The sequence below is a fragment of the Somniosus microcephalus genome, chromosome 7, assembly GCF_052327205.1.
Source record: "Somniosus microcephalus isolate GS21.2 chromosome 7, FLI_Smic_1.0, whole genome shotgun sequence".
Classification (NCBI taxonomy): domain Eukaryota; kingdom Metazoa; phylum Chordata; class Chondrichthyes; order Squaliformes; family Somniosidae; genus Somniosus; species Somniosus microcephalus.
The window spans coordinates 113,834,046-113,861,565 of NC_140993.1; the positions used below are offsets into that span (position 1 = coordinate 113,834,046).

The 27,520-nt window shown below is 46.5% G+C and overlaps 1 protein-coding gene across 1 annotated transcript in view; it reads right to left on the reverse strand.

Annotated features, from left to right (window-relative positions):
* ccdc178 (coiled-coil domain containing 178) overlaps positions 1 to 27,520 on the reverse strand; it is a 723,212-nt gene that overhangs the window by 55,595 nt on the left and 640,097 nt on the right. Inside the window, exon 20 of the mRNA XM_085993953.1 lies at positions 21,182 to 21,316. Within this exon, the coding sequence (XP_085850079.1) occupies positions 21,182 to 21,316 (135 nt within the window). The remainder of the gene's footprint in view (positions 1 to 21,181; positions 21,317 to 27,520) is intronic.

Here is a 27,520-nt window from a genome sequence, read left to right on the forward strand (position 1 = left end):
CACCCCTGCTGAGCTTTGGTACAATGAGAGCCATCTCGCCGCCAGGAGCATCATTAAGTAGACGATCGGTGTGCTCAAGCAACGGTTCTGCTGTCTGGACCACTCAGGAGGAGCCCTACAGTACTCGCCTGAGCAAGTCTCCCTCTTCATAGTTGTGTGCTGCATTCTTCATAACCTGGTAATCCTCAGGACCCAGCCAATGCCACCAGGCCTTGGTGCACCACCGGAGGAGGAGGAAGAGGAGGAGGATGATCAGCAGCAGCACCAAGGCGGGAAGGAGGCCCACAATGTTGAAACTGCAAGGGCCGTCCGTCAATGACTGATAACAAGCCGCTTCTAGGCCCCTACTCAGGAAATGACTTCTGGCATGGAGAACAACATGAATGAAAGCAACCCGCAACCCCAAAGCCGGCCAAGGCAGCAATGATTCCTAAGGCCAAACCTGTACATTTTGAATATAAAAACGTTTTTATTTTACAAACTCTGTGTGTGTCATGACAAATTAATAGAAACAAACACAAAAAATCATTAATTAACATAACTGGTGAAAGGATTCGCAAATTTCATGTCTTCCCCCCGAAGATTTACTTTTTGGTTTATTAAAGAAACCCTGGTTGGACTGAGTTTAAAATCCAGGGCTCAACAAGATGGCTGCGGTCAGCCTCATGGCCAAGGCCTGTAAGTTTCAGTTTGGACTGACAAACTTGTATTCCAATGACTGTGGGAAGGAACTTTCCAGAATTTAGAATGCAGACAGACCTTCTGCATTTATGCATGAGAAGCAAACCCAGTGGCATTCGGGCCTGTGATTAAAATCCATCAAGGTTGTTTGCACAGACAAGCAAGAGCAGGCTAGGCCTATTCAATATGTAATAGCTGCATTCAGACCTTCGTTAGAGAACATCAACACTGTTGCAAACGATCAACGGGGCATTCAAACTGGAATGGCCCCATCACGAAACCAGTTGGACAAAGGGGAACACTGATGAGACGTTTAAAACCGATTAACCGGCCATTCAGGTCGATGGGCCCAGATCGGTACCCTTTGTATGAGTTTCAACACGTCCAGGTCAGACAAAAGAAATGAGCTGATCTGGCGGGAGGTAAGGGCTACCGGGAAGGGTATAACTAATCCCTTGGGAGGCCATCTCTCTCTCTCTCTCGCCTCGCCTCCAGTGCCCTGCTATATCATCAACCCAGCGAGAGGATCGTCGATGAAGAGCCCGTCCAGGGAAGTAGGACACCCACAGTTATGTTTGAATTACTGGGGTATCTCTGCTCTGGGGCGGTGAAAACCTAAAAACATCGACAGGCAACAGGGCACGGAGCAGGCGTTTCAACATCCTAGACTGGTGAGCATCAATTTTCTGGCCCATTACAAGACAATCTAGATAGGTGTAAAAGGGTGGGAGTTAAGGGGAATTGCTGAAGTGTAATTTTAGTAATTTTCCCTTGATGTGTCCGTTTCTCCTCCCCCGTTAAGTGTAATTGTGTTGCATCCATAGTGATTTTTCTCTGTACAGTAATTGTTTCTTTATTTTTAATAAACATTGGCTTTCTTTGCACCAAACCACTGGTCTCGTTTGTCTATATCGCTACTTATAAATAAGTCCGGTGGTCAGAACCAAAGGGGAAGTGATTCGAACTGCACCGGGCTGGAGCAGCTCAGACACGACTGACTGGCCAGACACAAACCCCAAACCAAAACCCCCTACACTGGTTCTCACAACCTGGAGATAATGGCCAAAACACTAAACAAAAGTTTGAACACGAACCTCGGCCTTTAACAAAAATATTCCCAACATTTCGTCACACCTCCTACTTTTTGCCCTTCGAGGGTGATCTCCTTCTCTTGCGCAAATCCCCCCTTCCCACCCTACTGCTCCTCCGTAATGGGGCCCCAGTGGCTGCAACAAGGCTGGTGGAAGGCTGCTGATTGTCAGAACCTGAGACTACAGATGCCCTTGAAAGATGGCCTCGACCAGCTCTGAGCCTGGAGGGCCTGGCTGCAGACTGCAACAACTCTGCATGGGCGGCAGCAGTCTGCGCTACAGGTGGTGGGAAGTGCAATGGGGAAGTGACAGTGGTGGCAGCAGGAATGCTGTCATCTTGAGAGAGTACAGCACCTCCCTGCTCAACCGACACACTGGCACTCCCACAGGGCAGCACCTCAGCATCCGAAGCAATCTGCTGGAGCACAGATTGCTGGCCTGCTGCGATGCGATGAGAGCCCCGGGGCAATGTGTCTGAACCAGCGACAATGGCAGCAGTCAGTGCTTGCGTGGCCTCAAACTGAGACTGCATGAGACCAGTCTGAGATTGGATCACGGCAGCCAGTGACTGAGCTGCGGCACTAAGCATTTGCGTGGCATACACCTGTGCTACAGCGTAGTGCTCCACACTCCTTGCCAGTGCATCAATGCTTTCGGGCACCCTTCCCACTGCACCCATGAGCTGAGTGTGCATGTCCACCACCTGGGTGTTCATTTCAGCAATGAGCCACTCCTCCCCTGCGTCCAGTGCAGCAGGACTCTCTGGCCTACTCTACCTCGGGGGAGAAGGCCCCCGAGCTTCCCTAGCCACATCGCGTTGCTGCGGCCTGCTGGGTCCTGGAGCTTCACCCTCATCAAACCCTTCACCCCTGCTCCCCTCCAGGGAAGGCGTGGTCCCAGTGTGGGCATGGGCTTCCTCAGGAGAGGGTGGCACTGAGGCTCCAGCTTCCTCTTCCTCCTCGCCTGCGGCTTCGCTCCCACTGGCAGCTTCAGGGCTCATCTCCTCAGCTGGTGAATCACCATCTGAAAGCAGGGAGGTACAAGAGTGGCTTTAGCATGAGGACAGGGGGGCAGTAAGGGAGGAAGGAGTGGAGCGATTTTGTAAGTTGGATTGAAAGTGTCAAAGGCTGGTGTTGTGAGGGACAAGTGGAATGAGACAGGAGAGAAAGCTGATGACCTTACCATTGCTGTCCCAAACGGAGTCGACCTCTCCAGGGGCGACGGGACAGATCACCTGATTTGCCACAATCCTGTGGACGCGCACCTCAAGATCGCTGAGGGGTTGCAGCTGAGGCCGCCCTCCACCCGTTCGCTGCTGCTGTCTCCTGTTATGAGATACCTTGGCCTGCAAGAAAAGGGACGGTGTCTGAGTAAATATACAGCCATGGTCTTGCCTGATGTGCCTCCCACAGTTGAATAGCCCTTAATGTATGCAGCCATGGTCTTGCCTGATCTGACTCCCATAGTTGAATAGCCCTTAATGTATGCAAGGTGTGGGATGTGCGTGTGTGTTTCATGAGAGAGCCATAGGTGTTGGATGAGTGTTGGGCATTGGGGTTTTAAGACCCTCTGGACATAGAGTGAGGTTGAAATGGAGGGATGGAGAGGTATTGAAAAAAAGTCACTCACCCTGACGACCCGAGTGAGGTCGTTGAACTTTTTGTGACATTGAGTATGGGTCCTGGTCACCATGCTCCTGGAGGAGACGTGCTGAGCCACCTCCCTCCACACTTTTCTGTAGTCGTGCGGCAAAGGCATCCTGCCACTCTCAGGGTAGAGTATAAATCTTCTGCGCTCCACCACGCCAACCAGAACCTCCAAGGCCCGCTCACTGAAGCGCTGACCTCGTTCTCTCACCCTCTCCATAGTCCTTGGCTGGAAAATGTAGGCACAGGTCTGTCCAGGCCGAAATTAAAGGCTCCAATGAGCAGGGTGTGGCTGGAGATCAAGATCGACCCTCCCCTTTAAGAACTGGCCGGCGCCAGTGTGTCTGTGTTTCATCGCTAACTGACATCACCTGCGCCACGCCTGCGCTCTGAGTTAGCACCTCGCTCCTCGGCCTTTGCGCCTTAGAAACATTGAAACATAGAAACATAGAAGATAGGAGCAGGAGTAGGCCATTCGACCCCTTGAGCCTGCTCCGCCATTCAATGAGATCATGGCTGATCATCCAAATTCAGTACCCTGTCCCTGCCTTCTCCCCATATCCCTTGATCCCTTTAGCCTTAAGAAATATATCTAACTCCTTCTTGAATATATTTAACAAATTGGCCTCCCCTGCCTACTGTGGTAGAGAATTCCACAGGTTCACCACTCTCTGGGTGAAGAAATTCCTCCTCTTCTCTGTCCTAAATGGCTTACCCCTTATCCTTAGACTGTGACCCCTGGTTCTGGACTCCCATCGGGAACATCCTTCCTGCATCCAGTCTGTCCAGTCCTGTTAGAATTTTATAAGTTTCAATGAGATCCCCTCTCATTCTTCTAAACTCCAGCGACTATAAGCCTAATTGACCCAATCTCTCCTCATACATCATTCCTGCCATTCCAGGTATCAGTCTGGTGAATCTTCGCTGTACTCCCTCCGTGGCAAGAACATCCTTCCTCAGATAAGGTGACCAAAACTGCACACAATACTCAAGGTGTGGTCTCACCAAGGCCCTGTACAACTGCAGCAAGACATCCTTGTTCTTGTACTCGAACCATCTCGCTACAAAGACCAACATACCATTTGCCTTCTTAACCGCCTGCTGCACCGGCATGCTTACCTTCAGCGACTGGTGCACAACGACACCCAGGTCTCATTGCACTTCCCCTTCTTCAAATCTATTGCCGTTCAGATAATAATCTGCCTTCCTGTTTTTGCCACCAAAGTGGATAACCTCGCATTTATCCACATTATACTGCATCTGCCATGCTTCTGCCCAATCACCCAACCTGTCCAAATCATACTAGAGTTTCTCGGTATTCTGCTCACAGCACACATGCCCACCCAGCTTTGTGTTGTCTGCAAACTTGGAGATATTACATCTAGTTCCCTCATCTAGATCATTTATATATATTGTGAATAGCTGGGGTCCTAGGACCAATCCCTGCGGTACCCCACTAGTCACTGCCTGCCACTCGGAAAAAGAGCCATTTATTCCAACTCTTTGCTTCCTGTCTGCCAACCAGTTCTTTATCCAAGTCAGTATCTTGCCCCCAATCCCATGTCCCTTAACTTTATACGCTAATCTCTTATGCGGGACCTTAGCAAAAGCCTTCTGAAAGTCCAAATACACCACATCCACTGGTTCTCCCTTATCTATTCTACCAGTTACATCCTCAAAAAATTCCAGTAGATTAGTCAAGCACGATTTACCTTTTGTAAATCCATGTTGACTTTGTCCGATCCTGTCACTGTTTTCCAAGTGCTCTGCTATTACATCTTTTATAATAGATTCTAGCATTTTCCCCACTACCGATGTCAGGCTAACCGGTCTATAATTCCCCGTTTTCTCTCTACCACTTTTTTTGAATAGTGGGGTAACATTAGCCACCCTCCAATGCATGGGAACTGTTCCAGAGTCTATCGAATTTTGAAAGATGACCAGCAATGCATCTACTATTTCTAGGGCCACTTCCTTAAGTACCCTAGGATGTAGATTATCAGGTCCTGGGGATTTATCAGCCTTCAATCCTGTCAATTTCCCTAACACCATTTCCCTACAAATACTGATTTCCTTCAGTTCCTCCCTCTCATTAGACCCTATGTTCCCTGACACCTCTGGGAGGTTATTGGTGTCCTCCCTTGTGAAGACAGAACCAAAGTATGTATTTAATTGGTCTGCCATTCCTTTGTTACCCATTATAAATTCCCCTGATTCTGACTGCAAGGGACCTATGCTTGACTTCACCAATCTTTTTCTCTTCACATATCTATAAAAGCTTTTACAGTCAGTTTTTATGTTCCCTGCAAGCTTCCTCTCATACTCTATTTTCCCCCTCTTAATTAATCCCTTTGTCCTCCTTTGCTGAACCCTAAACTGCTCCCAATCCTCAGGTTTACTGCTTTTTCTGGCCAATTTATATGTCTTCTCCTTGGATCTTATGCTATCCCTAATTTCCCTTGTTAGCCACGGTTAAGTCACCTTTTTGATTTATTTTTATTCCAAACAGGAATGAACAAATTCTGTAGTTCATCCATGCGATCTTTGAATGTTTGCCATTGCATATCCACCGTCAACCCTTTGGTAACAAACCTACCCAACTCGCACCTCATACCATCGTAGTTTCCTTTATTTAAATTCAGGACCCTAGTCTCTGAGTCAACTACTTCACTCTTCATCTTAATGAAGAATTCTATCATATTATGATCGCTTTGACCCAAGGGGCCTCGCACAACAAGATTGCTAATAAGACAGGTGTGCAGTGCCTGACTTAGCGCTCCAATCACCTCCAGGGGCGATAAAGGCCAAGTTTGCAGTCAGAGGCGATAATTAACGCCAAGCGCTGAACTTTGTGCCTGGCTGATAATTGCACCCCAAATGGGGCGATACTGAATTTCTACCCCTTTGTGTCTGACTTCACGGAAGAAAAAACCTCCCAGAAATAGTGGAGAACCAAGGGTCTTGCGAGAATGAGGAACTGAAAGAAATTAGTATTTGTAAAAAAACAGTACTGGAGAAATTAATGGGACTGAAAACCAATAAATCCCCTGTACCTGATGGCCTACATCCTAGGGTTTTAAAAGAGGTGGCTATAGAGATAGTGGATCCATTGGTTGTCATCTCCCAAAATTCCATAGATTCTAGAACGGTTCCCACGGATTAGAAGGTAGCAAACGTAACCCCACTATTTAAGAAAGGAGGGAGAGAGAAAACGGGGAACGACAGATCAGTTAGCCTGACATCAGTCATAGGGAAAATGCTAGAATCTATTATTAAGGACGTGGTACCAGGGGACTTAGAAAATAATAATAGCGTTGGGCAGAGTCAACACGGATTTATGAAAGGGAAATCATGTTTGATGAATCTGTTAGAGTTTTTTGAGGTTGGAACTAGCAGAATAGATAAAGGGGAACCAGTGGATGTGGTGTATTTGGATTTTCAGAAGGCATTCAATAAGGTGCCACACAAGAGGTTATTAAACAAAATTAGGGCTCACGGGATTGGGGGTAATATACTAGCATAGATTGAGGATTGGTTCACGGACAGAAAACAGAGAGTAGGAAGAAATGGGTTATTTTCGGGTTGGCAGGCTGCAACTAATGGGGTACTGCAAGGATCAGTGCTTGGGCCTCAGCTATTCACAATCTATATCAATGATTTTGGATGAGAGGACCAAATGTAATATATCCAAGTTTGCTGATGATACAAAGCTAGGTGGGAATGTCAGTTGTGAGGAGGATGCAAAGAAGCTTCAAGGGGTTATAGACAGGCTAAGTGAATGGGCAAGAATATGGCAAATTGAATATAACGTGGAGAAATGTGAAGTTATCCACTTTGGTAGGAAAAATAGAAAGCATAGTATTTTTTAACTGCTGAGAGATTGGGGAATGTTGGTGCTCGGAGGGACCTGGGTGTCCTTGTCTATAAATCACTAGAAGTTAAATATAGAAACATAGAAACATAGAAGATAGGAGCAGGAGTAGGCCATTCGGCCCCTCAAGCCTGCTCCGCCATTCAATGGGATCATGGCTGATCATCCAAACTCAGTACCCTGTCCCTGCCTTCTCCCCATATCCCTTGATCCCTTTAGCCTTAAGAAATATATCTAACTCCTTCTTGAATATATTTAATGAATTGGCCTCAACTGCCTTCTGTGGTAGAGAATTCCACAGGTTCACCACTCTCTGGGTGAAGAAATTCCTCCTCATCTCTGTCCTAAATGGCTTACCCCTTATCCTTAGACTGTGACCCCTGGTTCTGGAATCCACAACCATCGGGAACATCCTTCCTGCATCTAGTCTGTCTAGTCCTGTTAGAATTTTATAAGTTACAATGAGATCCCCTCTGCAGGTACAGCAAGCAATTAGGAAAGCAAATGGTATGTTGGACTTTATTACAAGAGGATTTGAGTGTAAGAGTAAAGGGCCTAGAAATTCAGTCGCGCCACTTCTGGGGCGCTAAAGTCGGGCGGGCGCTAAAGTTAGCGCCCGCCGGAAAGTGTAGGCCACTTCGCTGAAATTCAGTAGATTTGGCCAAGGAGTTTGGGCGAGCACTGAAACTGGCGTTGCACTCCTATCTTTAGGCGCTAAGCCGGCGGTGCGGACTGATAACGCCGAGGCTGGGCGCAGCGCAGGTGCGGTCATGTTTTGATTGACAGCAGACACCCTGACGCCAGCCAGCTCTTAAAGGGGGAAGGGTCGACTTTGTCTGCTGCCACGCCCTGGATAGTGGAGCCCTGCAGCTAGGCCTGAACACTGCTGGTGGACCCAAATAGCGCCTGAAGCCATGCAGAAGGCCCGTGAACGATCGCAGCGCTTCTCAGAGCATGCTTTGAGGGTGCTGCTTAAGGCTTTTGAAAAGAGAAGAGAGATCTTGTGCCCGGACAGTGGCAAGAAGGCTCCCAGGAGGCAGTACAGGAGAGCCTGGAGGGAAATCGCCCACAGGGTGTCATCCACCAGCGATGTCCCCAGGAGTGCGGACCAATGCCGCAAGAAGTACAACGACCTCACTCGGATGGTCAGGGTGAGTACCCTTTCCAGTGTCCTCCTCATCCTTGCATGTGCACCTCACATTATGGGCAAAGGGACCTCAAAGGCCTAATGGCCATCCCTCCTCCCGCAGCTATGGCACTGGCATGATCATCAATAGCACTTTCTGCACTTTACACACTGGCCAAGCTATTCGACCATGGGAGGCAGTGCACACAACAACAGGGCACCACACTGGCCATGCTATTCGACCATGGGAGGCAGTGCACACAACAACAGGGCACCACACTGGCCATGCTAATCGACCATGGGAGGCAGTGCACACAACAACAGGGCACCACGCTGGCCATGCTAATCGACCATGGGAGGCAGTGCAGACAACAACAGGGCAACACGCTGTACTTACAGGCCGTCCTTTCACTTGCAGGCCAAGCTGGCCAAGAATATGAAGAGCCGGAATGTCACCGGGGGAGGCCGTGGCCAGTTCCAGGAGCTCAGTGACCTGGAGGAGCGCGTGGCTCGACTCATGCGTGGCCAGGTGGTTGGCCCCGTTGCTATTGGAGATGCTGACCCTGTGCTGGGCCCCAATGGTAAGGACATGACCGTTTGGACCTCTCTCGTTCCCCTTGCGCTTCAGATCTACATCCTTTGCCACTGTCCGGCCAATGCGCATAATGCCACCACTCATGCCTCCCTCGCTGACGCCCTGTCCTCACTCTAAAGCTACTCTTGTGCCTTCCTGCTTTCAGCTGGTGAGGAGGAGGTCCATGAAGCTGAGAGTGCCAGTCCCTCGGAAGAGGAGGACGACGAGGACCAAGAGGAAGGCGGCACATCGGGGGAACCCTCATCCGCGCCAGGGGATGGCAATGGAGGGGACACGTCTTGCCTGGAGGAGAGCCAGGGGGAAGTGTTGCAGGGGGGTGTAGCTCCTGTGCCCAGTGGCGTGCAGGCACGCGGGAAGGGTCAGGCAGCACGGCTGCCTTCTCCCCAGAGGGAGGAAGTGTTGCAGGGGAGGGCAGCTCCTGGGCCCAGTGGCGTCCAGGCAGGCGGGAAGGGTCGGGCAGCACGGCTGCCTTCTCCCCAGAGGGGGGAAGTGTTGCAGGGAAGGGCAGTTGCTGGGCCCAGTGGCGTCCAGGCACGCGGGAAGGGTCGGGCAGCTCGGCGGCCTTCTCCCCAGATGGAGAGTCCGCCCTCCAGTCCGGAGACGGTCCTCGCCCAGGAGGTGCGCCTCCTTGATGAAATGTCCGCGGCCTCCGAGCGGCGCCACAACGAGTTCATGGGGGTTGTGGGACAGTTGCCTCAGGCCATTGAGTCCCTGGCTCATAGTGTGGCCGCTTTCGGGGACTCACAGGCCAGGGGTGTCGAGCAATTCGCGGCAGCACAGGCCAGGGGTGTCGACCAACTCGCGGCAGCACAGGACGCGAGTCGCGAGTTCATGAGTGGTGCCGTGCAGACACTGGCTGATCTGATGCGGGCACAGAACAGGGCAGTTCGGGCACTCACTTCTGCCACACTCGCTGTGTCACGGAAGCATTGACAGGGCACCCGCCGCCCTGCTGCAGCACAGCGGTCTGGCCTCCACCAGATTGCTGCGCTTGCTGCAGTGCCAGCCCAGCCGAGTGCCAATGTCTCTGGCGACCAGCGAGCGCCTGGCATCAGCCAGCTTGCCCCCATTGCTGCAGCCGCCACTGCCACTCCCCCAGCCAAGGTGCGACGAGCTGCTGCAGAGACTGATGCTGCCCAGCCACAGCTGCAGCAGTCAGCAGCCGGACCCTCCAGGGCCGGACCTCGTCTAGGCCGACCCCCAAGGGCATCTGCCGTTACGCATTGCGGCCCTCAGGAGCCTTTCCCCAGCCTTCCAACACCCACAGGGCCCAGGTTGAGGCGGAGCAACAGGTCGGGCAGGGGCCGGAGAAGCCTGCACAAGGACTCGCCCTCTCGGCACACCAAGTAGAGGGTGTCGGCAACTGCTTTTTTTATATGGGGGTGTTTGTGTTCTGGAGGGGGGGGGCTTATTTTGGAAAGGCCGAAGATGAAGGCCAATTGGATTGACAAGTTTTGTTATTCCTCCCCAGGTTGTGGGAGTGAGATATGTTTTTCATTGTTTTTTGGGGGTCTTGTCTGTTTTTCTGTTTCATGTGGGAAGGGCCCTGAGTTTGTTAAATAAAGCTTTTTATTTATTCAGCTTGTCCAGGTGTCATGTTTCAAGTGGTTGTTGCGTTAACCGGCTGAGGGCTTGCGGAGCGGCTGCATTCACGTGCGTTCATTGCCACAAGCCATTCCCTGACAGGGGGCCTAGAAGTGTCGTTCAATAAGCCGCCGGCGGACGGCCCTTGGACCTTGTGGCTCCCTTCTGGGCTGGTACTCCTCCTTCTCCTCCTCCTCCTCCTCATGGTCCTCCTGCTCGTCCTCCTGAGGTGGTGGCCCAACGTGAGGTGGCAGTGCCTGAGTCCTGCGGATAGCCAGGTTGTGCAGCATGCAGCAAACGACGACGAACTGGGAGACTCTATCCGGCGAATACTGTAGAGATCCGCCGGATCGATCCAGGCAGCGGAACCATTGCTTCAGGACGCCAATCATTTGCTCTATGATGTTCCTTGTGGCTTGATGGCTTTCGTTGTATGCCTCCTCCGCAGGGGTCCTGGGCGCGCGGAGCGGGGTCATGAGCCATGTACACAAAGGGTAGCCCTTGTCCCCAATAAGCCATCCCCTTGGTGGAGGCTGTGCCTCGAACATGTCAGCCACAGTAGTGTGGCGCAGGATAAATGCATCGTGGCTGCTTCCTGGAAAGCGGGCATTGACAGCTAGGATGCGCTGCCTGTGGTCACACACCAGCTGTACATTGAGGGAATGGTAGCCCTTCCGGTTGCGGTAATCCTCAGCATTGTCGATAGGTGCCCGCATAGCCACATGCGTGCAGTCAATGGCGCCCTGCACCATGGGGAAGTCGGCGATCCTGGCAAATCTGACTGCACGCTGCTCCTGCCTCTCTAGGGTCATGGGGAAGGAGATGAATTGGTGTCTCCTTGCGAAAAGGGCATCGGTGACCTGCCGGATGCAGCGATGCACGGCGAACTGGGAGGTGTTCGCTATGTCCCCAGCAGCGGCTTGGAAGGAGCCGCTTGCATAAAAGTTCAGAGCCACCGTGACCTTCACTTCCACCGACAGAGACGTCCTGCACATCAGCTGTGGACGCAGATCTCTGTGAAGCAGCTGGCAGATCTCTGCAACCACCTCCCTTCTGAAGCGCAGCCTCTTAACACAATGCGCGGCAGTCATGGTGAGATAGGACACCTGCTGCCGGTATTCCCTGAGTGGGTAAGGCCTACGTTGCCGATGCCTGATGGCCCCTCTGCGTCTAGGCATGGCTGGCCCTCTCACACAGCGTCTGCGAGCCCTTCGCACATAATGCTGGAACTGAGGGTTGGAACCCAATGCAGCCCCCATAATAAACTTGCAAACAGTGAAATCACAAAGAGTCAAATTTCCAAGCTCTGGCCAGAAGCCAAAAATACCTCTCCTATGTTGTCCCTTGGTCTCTGTCCAGAAATCCAAAGCACTAAAGTCATTGCAGCAAAATGGCTGGCCTTTATAGTTCAGTGTAAGTGCCCTTTAATTAGCACTCCCCGAGGCCCGCAGGGCCTCTGCTGTGTTCCACTTCACAGTTCTTAACAGCGCCACGCCCACATTGGGCGGGCGCCACTGAATTTCCGGTTTGGGGCGCACAAACAGCGTTGCACGACGAAATGACGTCATAAGCTGCGCGCGCAGCTGAGCGGGTGCAAACACTTTGCGCCGGCGCTAAATGTCAACTGAAGTTGGGCGTTGGCACAGACCGGCCTGCGCCCGGGCGCTAAGTGCCTAGCGCTGGAAATCTACCCCTCTTATGGCGTTAACGGCTGGCGAACGCAACTGAATTTCTAGGCCAAGGTATCTTACTGCAATTATATAGGGCCCTTGTGAGACCACACCTGGAGTATTGTGTACAGTTTTGGTCTCCTTACCTAAGGAAGGATATACTTGCCATAGAGGGAGTGCAACGAAGGTTTTCCAGACTGATTCCTGGGATGGGGGGATTGTCCTTTGAAGAGAGATTGAGCAGACTAGGTCTATATTCCCCAGAGGTTAGAAGAATTCTTACAGGGCTGCTTACAGGGCTGCAGCATCAGCGGCGGCAGTGCGGACCTGGGAGGAGCGGCGAGGCGGCGGCAGTATAAAGTGAGACCGAGGCGCAGGTAGGCCCCACAGCAGCAGCAGCAACCACGGCAGTGCAGACCTGGGAGGAGCAGCGAGGCAGCGGTGGCGGTACCAACTCAGCATGGGCAGAATTTTCAAAGAGTGCTGTCAGAAGTCAAAAGTGACGTCGGGACAAGGGAAGGGGGCTGATTGAGGCCAGTGTCGGGAGCGGAGAGAGCGGCGGTACAAGGCTTACCAATCTCACAGACCGGCGGCGGCATTCCAGAGTCACGTCACGATTGAAAAAGTGACGTGGGCAAGAGGAAGCAGCTGATTGGGTGAGTACGGCCAGGTGAGTATTTATACTACTCTATAGTTTGACAGTTAAGATTAATAGTTTATAAAAGTTAGAGAAGTCTTAATTTTTGTGGTTATAGTTTCTAAGGTCTTTGTTGTGTATCGGGGAGTGCTAGTAACCAAGGGCCCTTGAGTATATCATTTAATTGTAGTATAATTAGTGGTATTAATTTGATTTAAATTAATTTGGATTAATTAAAGGGTAAGTCATGGCAGGACAGCTCGGCCTCGTGGCATGCTCCTCCTGCGCTATGTGGAAAATGAGGGACACTTCCTATGTCCCTGACAACCATGTGTGTGAGAAGTGTATCCAGCTGCAGCTACTGACAGACCGCATTGCGGCACTGGAGCTGCGAATGGATACATACTGGAGCATTCACGATGTTGAGGACATTGTGGATAGCACGTTTAGGGAGTTGGTCACACCGCAGGTAAAGGCTGCACAGGCAGGAAGGGAATGTGTGACCACCAGGCAGAGTAGTAGGCGCAGGCAGGTAGTGCAGGGGTCCCCTGTGGCCATCCCCCTCTCAAACAGATATACCACTTTGGATATTGTTGAGGGAGATGGCTTATCGGGGGAAGGCAGCAGCAGCCAATTTCCTGGCACCATGGGTGGTTCTGCTGCACAGGACAGGAGGAAAAAGACTGGGGGAGCTATAGTGATAGGGGATTCTATTGTAAGGGGAATAAATAGGCGTTTCTGCGGCCGCAAACAAGACTCCAGATGGTATGTTGCCTCCCTGGTGCAAGGGTCAAGGATGTCTCGGGGCAGCTGCAGGGCATTCTGAAAGGGGGAGGGTGAACAACCAGTTGTTGTGGTGCATATAGGTACCAACGATATAGGTAAAAAATGGGATGAGGTCCTAAAAGCTGAATATAGGGAGTTAGGAGGTAAATTAAAAAATAGGACCTCAAAGGTAGTAATCTCAGGATTGCTACCAGTGCCACGTGCTAGTCAGAGTACAAATAGAAGGATATTTCAGATGAATACGTGGCTAGAGGAATGGTGCAAGGGGGAGGGATTCAAATTCCTGGGACATTGGAACCGGTTCTGGTTGGTTTGCGTCTGGGCCGAACCGGGACTGATGTCCTAGGGGGAGTGTTTGCTAGTGCTATTGGGGAGAGTTTAAACTAAAATGGCAGGGGGTTGGGAACCTGTGCAGGGAGACAGAGGAAAGGGAAGCAAGGATAGAAACAAAAGACAGGAAGGTGAAAAGCAAAAGTGGAAGGCAGGGAAATCAAGGGTGTAAATCAAACAGGTCTACAGTAAATAATAATTCTAAAAGGACTAAGAGTGTTAAAAAAAAGCCTGAAGGCTTTGTGTCTTAATGTGAGGAGCATTCATAATAAGGTGGATGAATTAGCTGCGCAAATAGATGTAAACGGATATGATGTAATTGGAATTACGGAGACATGGCTCCAGGTTGACCAAGGCTGGGAATTCAACATCCAGGGGTATTCAATATTCAGGAAGGACAGGAAAAAAGGAAAATGAGGTGGGGTAGCATTGCTGGTTAAAGAGGAGATTAACACAATAGTAAGGAAGGATATTAGCTCTGATGATGTGGAATCTGTATGGGTAGAGCTGAGAAATACCAAGGGGCAGAAAACATTAATGGGAGTTGTATACAGACCCCAAACAGTAATGCTGAGGTTGGGGATGGCATTAAATGGGAAATTAGAGATGCATGCAATACAGGCACAGCAGTTATCATGGGTGACTTTAATCTACATATAGACTGGGCTAATCAAATTAGTAACAATACTGTGGAGGAGGAATTCCTAGAGTGCATACGGGATGGTTTCCTGGACCAATATGTCGAGGAACCAACTAGAGATCAGGCCATCTTAGACTGGGTATTATGTAATGAGAAAGGGTTAATTAGCAATCTTGTTGTGCGAGGCCCCTTGGGTCAGAGCGATCATAATATGATCGAATTCTTCATTAAGATGGAGAGTGAAGTCGTTGACTCAGAGACTAGGGTCCTGAATTTAAATAAAGGAAACTACGATGGTATGAGGCACGAGTTGGCTAGGATGGATTGGGGAATGTTACTTAAAGGGCTGATGGAGAGGCAATGGCAAACATTTAAACATCGCATGGATGAACTACAGAATTTGTTCATCCCTGTTTGGCATATAAATAAAACAAAAAAGGTGACTCAACCATGGCTAACAAGGGAAATTAGGGATAGCATAAGATCCAAGGAGAGGACATATAAATTGGCCAGAAAAAGCTGCAAAACTGAGGATTGGGAGCAGTTTAGGATTCAGCAAAGGAGGACAAAGGGATTAATTAAGAGGGGGAAAATAGAATATGAGAGTAAGCTTGCAGTGAACATAAAAACGGGTCTATTTCCGAGTGGCTGGCAGTGACTAGTGGGGTAGGGCAGGGATCGGTGCTAGGACCCCAGCTATTCACAATATATATATTAATGATCTAGACAAGGGAACTAGAGGTAATATCTCCAAGTTTGCAGACGACACAAAGCTGGGTGGGCGTGTGTGCTGTGAGGAGGATGCAGAGAAACTCCAGTATGCTTTGGACAGGTTGGGTGATTGGGCAGATGCATGGCAGATGCAGTATAATGTGGATAAATGCAAGGTTATCCACTTTGGTGGCAAAAACAGGAAGACAGATTATTATCTGAACGGCAATAGATTGGGAAAAGGGGAAGTGCAATGAGACCTGGGTATCCTTGTGCACCAGTCACTGAAGGTGTGCATGCAGGTGCAGCAGGCGGTTAAGAAGGCAAATGGTACATTGGCCTTCATTGTGAGAGGATTTGAGTACAGGAGCAAGGATGTCTTGCTGCAGTTGTACAGGGCCTTGGTGAGACCACACCTTGAGTATTGTGTACAGTTTTGGTCGCCTTATCTGAGGAAGGATGTTCTTGCCATGGAGGGAGTGCAGCGACGATTCACCAGACTGATACCTGGGATGACATATGAAGAGAGTTTGAGTCGATTTAGGCTTATATTCGCTAGAGTTTAGAAGAATGAGAGGGGATCTCATTGAAACTTATAAAATTCTGACAGGACTAGACAGACTAGATGCAAGAAGGGTGTTCCCGATGGCGGGGGAGTCCAGAAGCAGGGGCCACAGTCTAAGGATAAGGGGTAAGCCATTTACGACTGAGATGAGGAGGAATTTCTTCACCCAGAGAGTGGTGAACCTGTGGAATTCTCCACCACAGAAGGCAGTTGAGCCCAACTTATTAAATATATTCAAGAAGGAGTTAGATATATTTCTTAAGGCTAAAGGGATCAAGGGATTTGGGGAGAAAGCAGGGACAGGGTACTGAATTTGAATGATCAGCCATGATCTCATTAAATGGCAGAGCAGGCTCAAGGAGCCGAATGGCCGACTCCAGCTCCTATCTTCTATGTTTCTATGTTTCTATGCTGACAGGGTAGATGCAGGGAGGTTGCTTCCCCTGGATGGGGAGTTTAGAACCAGGGGTCACAGTCTCAGAATAAGGGGTCGGCCATTTAGGACAGAGATGAGGAGGAATTTCTTCACTCAGAGGGTGGTGAATCTTTGGTATTCTCTACCCCAGAGGGCTGTGGAGGCTCAGTCGTTGAGTATATTCAAGATAGAGATTGATAGATTTTTAAATATTAAAGGAATCAAGGGATATGGGGATAATGCAGGAAAGTGGAGTTGATGTAGATCAGCTATGGTCTTATTGAATGACGGAGCAGGCCTATTCCTGCTCCTATTTCTTATGTTCTTATGTTCTCTGAAATGGTATTTTTCCAGACAGTTTGTTAGCCTGGAAAGTAGCATCAGGAACAAACTGAAGAGGTCTGAGTGATTAGAGACTAATCTGCAAGTGATGCTTCACTCAGCTAGGGGAGTGAAGACCGCAGTTATAACCTGTCTATTAACCTGTTTATGCTGTCTGTGCATAAATGGTTTAGAAAGTTATTGTCCTGAGCTCCCCTTATAGCTCAGTGGGTAATTGTGCTGTGTGGTGTAGTACTCAGCGCTACGGACTAGGAAATTCAACCACTGCTCTGTGCTGAGTCAGTTGATTTAACCCAAGGTGGCAAAGAGCTAGTAATAAATAGCCTCAGTATTACTATGTATGTATGTTGTGGAAAACTGTTCAGCATTCCTGTTCCTTTGGTGCCAGCCTTGGCTCAGTGGTAGCACTCTACTACTAAATCGGAAGGTTGTTGGTTCAAACACCCCTCCAGAGACTTGAGCACATAATCTAGACTGACACTTCAGAGCAATACTGAGGGAGTACTTCACTACAGGAGGTGCCGTATTTTGAAGGAGACTTTAAAGCCTTCCCAGGTGAATGCAACAGATCCCATGGCACTGTTCAGGGAAGTTTTCTTGGTGTCCTGATCACTAGTTATTCCTCAACCAACACCACTAAAACAGATTATCTGGTCATTAATCTTATTGCTCTTAGTGGGACCTAGCTGTGCACAAATTGGCTACTGTGTTTCCCTACATAACAGCAGTAACTACACTTAAAATGTAAAGCACTTTGGAACGTCCTGAGGTCGTGAAAGGCGCTATATAAATCCAATTTTATTCTTAGTCACTGACCCCACTGGACATGTGTGTGTAGTTCTGTGAAGAAAGGATCAGACTAAACTCTGAAGGCCCTCATTGTCAAATAGCACATTGACATCCACTGCAGAGGCTTGCATATGAACAGTGTTCACTTAAATGAGGCACTGAGGCTTGCTTCTGCCCTTGGAAATGTACTCTAGTCTGAGTCAATATCCCCATGGTAATGGGGAAAATACTGTTTTCTTCACTTAATCACTACTTACAGTGTAGTAATTTTCTAAATTGTACTGCATTATTCCAGAATAGGTCACCACTTGACAGAACAATACAGGTCATTTTAGTGAAGTAATTGTTTCGATTTAGTTTTCTTCCCTGCGCTTTCTCTGGGGAGCATCATTCTTCTTGTTGGGAGGGTGAAGTTGATCTTGCACAAATCTGCATATGTCACTCTCTGCCCAGTGGTAAGTGTGCAAAAGTGGGCTAGTGTCAGTTACCTGACTTCCCTTCTCTGCCTATGGCAGAGTATGTGGAGGTCTGTTTGCAACATTGGCCCAGAAATTCCGTTCGCAGCCCTCCTGCGGGCGGAGGGCTGTGATTTGGAAAAATCTCTGCCTGGACTGGAGGGCTCCCGGGAGGTGCAGAGTTCCGTTGCTGTGCCTCTTCAAACTGCCGGTGTGCAGGGCACACGTATCCCAGGGGCACAGGTAGTTCGCAGCGTCCCTGGGATCATGTGGGCCATGGGGAGCCAATCATAGCAGGGAATCTCCATTCATAGATTTGACAGGAAGACCTGTCAAATCAATGAATAGAGATCACCCCCAAAACATAAATAAAACTTCAAATACATTTTTTTTTTAAATCACATTTTAAAAATGACTATAAATTACATAAATTAATTATTTTAAACAAAAATTTAAATTTTTGAAAAAAATAATTAAAGTTTTTAACGGGACTAAAAATAAACTTAGCTTTCTTTAAAGTATTTTAAAATGATAAATCAGTGGGAAAAACATTTTTTTTTTACTTTCTTCAACTCTTAGCCTGGTAAAAGCAGGCCTTGCTTTTACAGGCACAAGAATTGTAAGTGTTTTCTGCGGGCAGAGGGTCTCCAAAAAACAGAACTCTCCACCCGCAGAGGCCCTGCTCCAGGGCAGGCGTCCAATCTGTCAAGAGCTTTCTTGACAGATCGTAAATGCCGGTTTCCAGCGCATGCACAGTGCATGCCTGAATCCGGCATTTCCGATGTCCCTATGGGTGAGTACACAGTGCATACTCACCCGTAGGGATTGGAATTTCTGCCTCATTACCTAAGAACGCAGCCAAGAACAGCAACTTAACAATGATGGAAATTGATCTCTTGTAGTACAGATGGGGGGGATTGGTGTGTGGAACATGGATGTAAAGAGGCAAGAGACTCCTGATTGGTTAGATAGTGGTTCATTTCATTCTCCATTCTACTATTATGTGAATCAGTATACTACTAAACCATTTTAGTGAATAAATATAAAAAGATAAATGAGAAATTACAGCATAAATACTGGAGGTAGCATAATATCACCCATACCCAACTATGAAACACATACCAAAGCAAACATCACTAATCAGAAATAACCAGAAACAGAAATGAACTTCATATTTAGCAACAAATTACAAAGTCATCATTTAGTTTCTATACACATGTATACATGTGACTCATTAACAAGTGCTCACTAATGTGAAATGCCCCAGCTAGGACTAGATTTTAATTAGGTTGAGTGCTAACATTAGCATCCAGGACCAAGAAGGATGCTGATCCCTGTGCACAACTCAAAGAAAAACTAGTTGAACATGGATCTAGTGGATATGTCATCCAAGTGGCTGTTTCCCTTCTAGAAATTCCCATGTGGCAGGACCCCAAGCATCAAAGATCTCCTGCCAGCTAAACCAGAAACTGAACAGATTTGCAATGCTTTCTCAGGGAGGAGAACCTTTAAATGATTTTTTTCACAGTATGTCTAAGGAGATGGTACTTTGTACTACTTCTCTCTGGAGTATCGGTCCCTTTTGCCCCTCATTGCCAAATATTGCAAAATAATGGATTTTCAATATCTTGCCAACTAAATGCATTCTTTCTACATCACTGTTTGAGTATGTCAATGAAAACATGATTATATTTTGCTCATGTAAGGTTCACATGTGAAATTCTATATATTTGATTAAATATTCAATTTAATTTGTCCTACATTATCATTTTGCAACTCAAGATGAGGCTGCTTGAGAGATTTGAAGTTTTTGCATGCCCACCTCGATGTTTGCAAAGATCTCCTGCTGCTTTAACCAGAAACTGAACAGATGGGCGATGTGAGGGGACGTTCCAGTGGCACCACAGGCCAGTCAACAGAACAGCCTATTGTTTTGCAGTTATAGCAACTGCTAGTGGGAGTTTTGAAGTAATTTTTCCATTTGTTACTTACTGCTCAATTTCACATTTTATATTCTTTTTGTAATTTTACAACCCCACTTAATCAAAATTGTGGATAAAACTCTTCTCAAATCATTTGCATTGTATCAGAGATATTCACTTTGATTGACTTAAAATTAGCGAGAGCAAAATGCTTTATATACCATGTTACTGATTACATCATTATCTTTCCTGTAATGAGACATCCACAATTATTAAAATGAACATGGGATGAAATGCACTGTTTAATGAACATAATCACAATGAAATTCTGTCCAATTCATAAATATAGGGCTTCTCTGAAATATGTTGCTGCAAAAATGCAACAAGATACTAGGTATAATGATTCATAAACAGTGTAACAATTATTAGTATAATTGTATTTTTTTGCATTAAAACAGCAACAACAACTTGCATTTATATAGTTCATTTAATGTAATAAAACATCTCAAGAACCTTCACAGGAGCGATTATCAAACAAAATTTGACACATAGGAAAAGCTTGGTCACAGAGGTAGGTTTTAAGGAGCGTTGTAAAGAGAGAAGTAGAGAGGTGGAAAGGTTTAGGGATGGAATTCCAGAACTTAGGACCTAGGCAGTTGGTGGCATGGCCGGTACGAAGAAAATTGAGGATGCACAAGAGGCCAAAAAAAAGCGCAGCAATCTCAGAAGGCTGTAGGGCTAGAGGAGTTTACAGAGATAGATCAAATATTTGCACCTGGAACCAAATCAGCGATTTTGTCTTGTTTGTGAGAAGGGATAAAAGTTGGAACATAGAATTATATTCAATGGGCAGCTGAAAAGTCCATGTTACATAGGTGGAAATTTTGTTGAGTGGCACCTTAAGATTTCTTAGTCCATGAAAATAAACAGGATGTAAATAAGGGATAAATTAGTTTTACAAGTTAGCATCTGCACCCAAAAATCTAAGTCATCTAAATAGAAAAATCTATATACTAGGGTAAGTAGTGAGAAAACAGAGAGATCTTCTGAAAGTAAACAGGGATTCTATAAACAAAGAAAGGGTCTTTATGTGCTTAAAAAAATAAAAAAAATAAGAATTTCTAATTGTAGCTATATAATTTAAAAGGGCAGGAAACAGATATACTATATCCACAATACCAGCATCTTTCCAGCAGCATGTTCCCTATGTATGAAATTTCAATTATACCATAATGTGTTTGAATTTTAATACTGGGCATCCACTTCCAATTATTTTCTTTTCAGTCTTAATCCCATTATCCCTCCATAACTCCTTTAAAACGTACCTGCACAGCTATTATTTTCTGAGCATTCTCATGAGAGAGAGCCTGGGATGTAGCCAGTCCTGCTTGGCTGTAAAGGCCCCGCTGTTTGGAGTAGTCCACTAGTGCCTTACGCATCCTGGTTTGCAGTGCAGAGAGCTGATGGGATTTTTTTTAAAAGTCAGAGTAGGAGGGGAAATTAATGGCAGTGTTCAAAAAGAATGATGGAGAGAATATAGAAAGCAGTCAATAGCCCATTCTGTACTGTATAGGCCTGACAGGAATTTCACAGTCTCTTGATTTTTCAGCCCACTCATGTGCATTCATCAGAATCCAGTCACATCTGGCTGCTAGGATGGGGGGTTAATTTTCTCTAAATGCTTCAGCAGTTTTGTTCTAGCTGAGGCAAACCAGTGACTGCAAAGCTGATGAGTAAAACATTTCTGTTTCACTCAGTTCCATAAAGGCAGCTTGAGGATTTATTTTACCCTTTTGTTTAAAAGCAGGAAGCCTTTGATGCTATTCAAACTGCATAAATTGGCTTCACCTAAACTTTAAGATGTAAAATTAAAATACTTTGATGGACGTGTTAGCTGTTTTTATTCCTGTAAAGCTTATCATGGCCTAGCAGCATGTGCTTTAGAGCATGACAAAACTAAAGAGCATTAAGCAGCCATCAGCTGCTCTAGGAGAACAATAACAGAAAAGAAATTTCCAGAAAAACGCATCATCCATCTACCTTACTATGATATTAAAAAAACAAAATGCAACTGTCCATTTTCAGTCCCACTGAGTGTAATACCTCATAATAACCTTTTATATCTAAAAATAAGTGGGAGGTTTGAGGATATTTGGTAAAATATAAAATGTATGTGACTTGTTGGGTACCTAATCAGGACTATATCATATCATGACTTATAAAAATTATTCAAAACATGTGAACCACAAACAGTGGTTTTAAAAACAAATACCTTGCACAAACTTCAGCAAATTTTAATATTAGATAAATTAATTAAATTGAAAGTATATATTTTTGTAAGAATATTTCTACACAATAATTGATTTATGTTGTCACATTATTTTCTATCAGATTAACGCAAGACATTCAAAGCAAACAGTGAAAAATGAGTAAGCATGACATCATATAAATGCATTGATAGAAAAAAAATAAACAAAAATAAAATTAAAGATGGCCTATGATGCAATTTAGCAGAAAACATTCATTGACTTTCAGAGAATAAAAATTTAATATATTTACTATTCCTTTGCTTTATATGTAATTTCCACCAGAATTTTTGAAACATTAGAATAATGTTTGAAACAACCAAGTTCATTTCCAGTGTGATGGTATCTTTTTGATGTGTGGCTAAGCAGACTACAGATTTAGCAACTGAATATCAAATATGGTTATTATATCATTGTTTCTAAATTACAATTACACAGATTTGCAAGGTAAAATGGTGCACTTCTGTACAAATATTCATGTGCCTTTATTTTCTTATAGTTCGCTAGTAAGTTATTGCAGTTCAAAAAAACTAAAAGAATCTTGAATAGAATTTTTGAGCAAAACAAGTGTTCATAAAAAAACATACAAAGAGTTTTAAAGTTAGATTTAAAGCATGATTATAAAATATTTGGCTCATGCTGTGTGAATGCAATTTTAAATTCCTTATGAGTCCAAGATGGGTCTTTGATCAGATGTGTGTGAAATTTGCTTTTTTTAGATCTATTTTCAGCTGACTAACCAGTGTGTTACATTGCCCTAGCTGCTAGAGGACATGAATGTTCCTTTTTGTCATACTTGCCTGTCGGTAGTGGAAGCTCTATTAGGTTGAGGTTTGAAAAGATTGCATTTTTTTTGCTGAGGTAACACTAGTGTATTAGACAGAATACTACAGCAAAGCCCTACAAAAACCTACCACTGCTCTCGACCCCTCCACTTTCTCTGTGTTGTCAGACTTCTCGACATCCAGTTTTGGAGGAGAAAAAATTTCCTCCAATTAACATTGAGAAGACTGAAGCCATTGTCTTCAGACTTCACCACAAATGCCGTTCCCTAGCTACCGATATCATCTCCCTCCCTGATCACTGTCTCAAGCTGAACCAGACTGTTCACAACTTCGACATCCTATTTGACCCTGAGTTATGCTCCGACCTCATATCCTCACCATCACAATGCCTGTCAACTTCCACCTACGTAATATCACCTGCCTCAGTCTATCTGCTGATGAAACTCGTGTGCATGCTTTTGCTACCTCCAGACTCGACTATTCCAATGTTCTCCTTCCATTGCCCTTGTGGAAAACTTATAGCTGTATAACATATAGCTTATAGGAAAGTAGGTTGAGATACAGGTCTTAAAAACCATCTTCCAACTACAACATTAAAACCAGGAAGCAACTGACTGTCTTTTGTTAGCTTCTGTAGAAGTAGGTTGTCCTGGGTTCTCAAAATCTGAAATCAGGGAGTTGATGTTGAAATTATAGACAATTTTACAGGTTAACAAATTAGAGTTCCATCCACAAATTTGTACTATTGAGAAGGCAATTTATAGGCCACTATAACTTATAAAGTTATAGTGGCCTATAACTTTATAAGTTATAGGCCACTTATAAAAATGTAGCCTTTATTGGTGGACCTTCAAATATAATGCAATACACTTTCAATAAGAAGATGCAAATTTAAACCTCAGTCTTACTGACAGTCACACTCTGATTTGTTCTAGAGCAGGAGTTCTGCCAGTCATTACTAAGTAATATATATATTTTTTAATTCATTCTTGTTATATAGACGTCGCTAGCAAGGCCAGCATTTATTGTCCATTCCTAGTTGCCCTTGAAAAGGTGGTGGTGACTGCCTTCTTGAACCGCTGTCATCCATGTAGTGAAGCTAGACCCATAGTGCTGTTGGGAAGGGAGTTCCATGATCTTGACCCAGCGATGATGACGGAATGGCGATATATGTCTAAGTTAGGATAATGTGTAACTTGGAGGTGATGTTATTAACATGCACGTGCTGCCCTTGTCCTTCGAGGTTGCAGGTTTGGGAGGTGCTGTCAAAGAAGCCTTGGTAAGTTGATGCAGTGCATCCTGTAGATAGTACACACTGCAGTCACGGTGTGCCAGTGGTGGAGAGAGTGAATGTTTAAGGTGGTGGATAAGCTGCCGATCAAGCGGGCTGCTTTGTCCTGGATGGTATTGAGCTTCTTGAGTGTTGTTGCAGTTGCATCCATCCCGGCAAGTGGAAGGTATTCCACCACACTCCTAGCATGTGCCTTGTAGATGGTGGAAAGGCTTTGGGGAATCAGGAGGTGAGCTACTCACCACAGAATACCCAGCCTCTGACCTGGTCTTGCTGAATGCAAGCATGGACTGCTTCATTATCTGAAGAATTCAGAATGTAACTGAACACTCTGCAATCATCAGTGAACAGCCACACTTTTGACTTTATGATGGAGGGAAGATCATTGATGAAGCAACTGAAATTAGTTGGGTCTAGAACGCCACCCTGAGGTGCTTCTTCAGTGACGTCCTGGGGCTGAGATGATTGGCCTCCAACAACCACAACCATCTTCCTTTGTGCTAGCTATGACTCCAACTACTGAAGAGTTTTCCCCTGATCTCCAATGACTTCAGTTTTACTAGGGCTCCTTGATGCCACACTCAGTCAAATTCTGCCATTATGTCAAGGGCATTCACTCTCACCTCACCTCTGGAATTCAGCTCTTTTGTCCATGTTTGTACCAAGGCTGTAATGAGGTCTGCAGCCGAGTGGTCCTGGTGGAACCCAAACTGAGCATCAGTAAGCAGGTTATTGGTGAGTAAGTGCTGCTTGATAGCACTGTTCATAGAATCATAGAATCATAGAAAGTTACAGCACGGAAGGAGGCCATTTCGGCCCATCGTGTCTGCACCGGCCAACAAAGAGTTATCCAGCAAAAGCCCACTTCCCAGCTCTTGGTCCGTAGCCTTGCAGGTTACAGCATCTCAAGTGCACATCCAAGTGCTTTTTAAATGTGGTTAGGGTTTCTGCCTCTACCACCCTTTCAGGCAGTGAGTTCCAGACCCCCACGATCCTCTGGGTGAAGAAATTTCCCCTCAAATCCCCTCTAAACCTTCCACCAATTACTTTAAATCTGTGCCCCCTGGTTTTTGACCCCTCTGCTAAGGGAAATAGGTCCTTTCTATCCACTTTATCCACTGTTGACGACTCCTTTTATTAATTTGCTAATGATTGAGAGTAGACTGATAGACCGGTAATTGGCTGGGTTAGATTTGCCCTGCTTTTTATGGACAGGATGTAGCTGGGCAATTTTCCACATTGTCGGGTAGATGCCAGTGCTGTAGCTGTACTGGAACAGCTTGGCTAGAGGTGCGGCTGGTTCTGGAGCACAGGTCTTCAGCACGACAGGCAGGATGTTGTCAGGACCTGTAGCCTTTGTTATCAACCAGGTGCTCAGCCATTTCTTGATATCATGTGGAGTGAATCAGATAGGTAAGAGTGGGAGGCAGGAAGCAGTGTCCTCTCCTGTGCTGCTAAAGTGTGTCTGTCTCCCAGTGGCTTCACCATGGAACAGAATGCTTCATCCTTCTCGATATGTCTGCAGCCTTTGACAGGGTTAGCCAAGCCATCCTCCTCCAACACATCTCCTCCATTGTCCAGCTGACAGGGACTGCCTTTGCCTGGTTCTATTCTTACCTATCCAGTCATAGCCAGAGAATCTTCTGCATTGGCTTCTCTTCCTGCTCTCACACTGTTACCTCTGGAGACCCCAGGGAATGAACCTTTGTCCCCTTCTATTTCTCATCTACATGCTGCCCCTTGGTGACATCATCCGAAAACACATCAGGTTCCACATGTACACTGATGACATCCAGCTCTACCTCAGCACCACCTTTCTTGGTCTCTCCACTGTTGTCAGGCTGCCTCTCAGACAATCAATTCTGGATGAGATAAAATTTCCTACAATGAAAAATTTGGAAGAGTGAAGTCATTGTCTGGGATGAGAGGGCTGTCCTATGATGAGAGATTGTGTAGGATGGGCCTATACTCTCTGGAGTTTAGAAGAATAAGAGGTGATCTCATTGAAACATACAAGGGGTGATTTTCATTCAGAAGTCGGGAAGGAGGTGGGGCTACAACTTTCGGGGTTGTAGTCCCGCCTCCATCGAGATGCGGCCAATCCACGCGATTTTAACTTGATTGACCTTGTTGAGCCCACCCAGCGGGCTCAGCAGGCCAATTAAGGGCCACCCAGCAACAGGTGACATCACAGACTGAAATTTCATCTGTCAAGATGTTTTGACAGATGAAATATTAGTGTTTCACAGCTGTTTGAAGCTGTCAAACACTGACAGTCTTACTTCTAACCTGAGTCCTTCTACACAGACTCAGTTAGAAATCTCACCGGCTCAGAAATCTGCAGGCTGTCACTTTTGACAGTTCGCAGCCATTCTGCTTTCTGTGCTAGTTAGATGATGGACTCCCGAAACCTAGAGGAAGGAAGGCTAAAAAGGTAAGTACAGGTAATTTAAACTTCTTTACACAGTTTAGACACACCAAACACACTTACCTTTGCACTCATGCACCCATCACTCACCTGAACACCAACATCTCGACCCCTCCAAGTCCTTCAACCTGACGGCCTGACTCCTCTAACTTGGCGTGGTTTGGAGCCGTCGGGAATCCCTCACTTCAAGCTTTAAAATAGGGATTAGGCTAAAAACTGCCTGTTAACTACCTGTTAACAGGAAGTTAATTGGCACTAATCCCTTCCTGCCTCGGGTAGGCGGGTCCCAGTGCAAGGCAGGTACCCGCCTCCTTTGAAATTTACATGGAGGCGGGTTGGGGGCGGGATGGTGTCGGGATCCGCGAATTCGGGACTTTAACCCCCCACATGCCTCCAATCCCGACTCCACGGGTCAATGAAAATCAACCCCACAAGATTCTGAAGGGGATTGACAGAGTAGATACTGAGAGGTTGTTTCCCCTGGTTGGAATGTCTAGAACTAGGGGGCATAGCCTCAGGATAAGGAGTAGGCTATTTAAGACCGAGATGAGGAGGGATTTCTTCACTCAGGGTTGTAAATCTTTGGAATTCTCTGCCCCAGAATGCTGTGAATGCTGAGTCTTTGCGTATATTCAAGGCTGAGATAGGTAGATTTTGGACTCTAGGGGAATCAAGGGATATGGAGATCGGGCAGGAAAGTGGAGTTGAGGTCAATGATCAGCCATGATCTTATTGAATGGCGGAGCAGGCTCGAGGGGCCAAATGGCCAACTCCTGCTCTTATTTCTTATGTTCTTATGTCTTCAACCCCACCACAAACTGATTCCCTAGCCATTGATTCCACCCCCCCTCCTT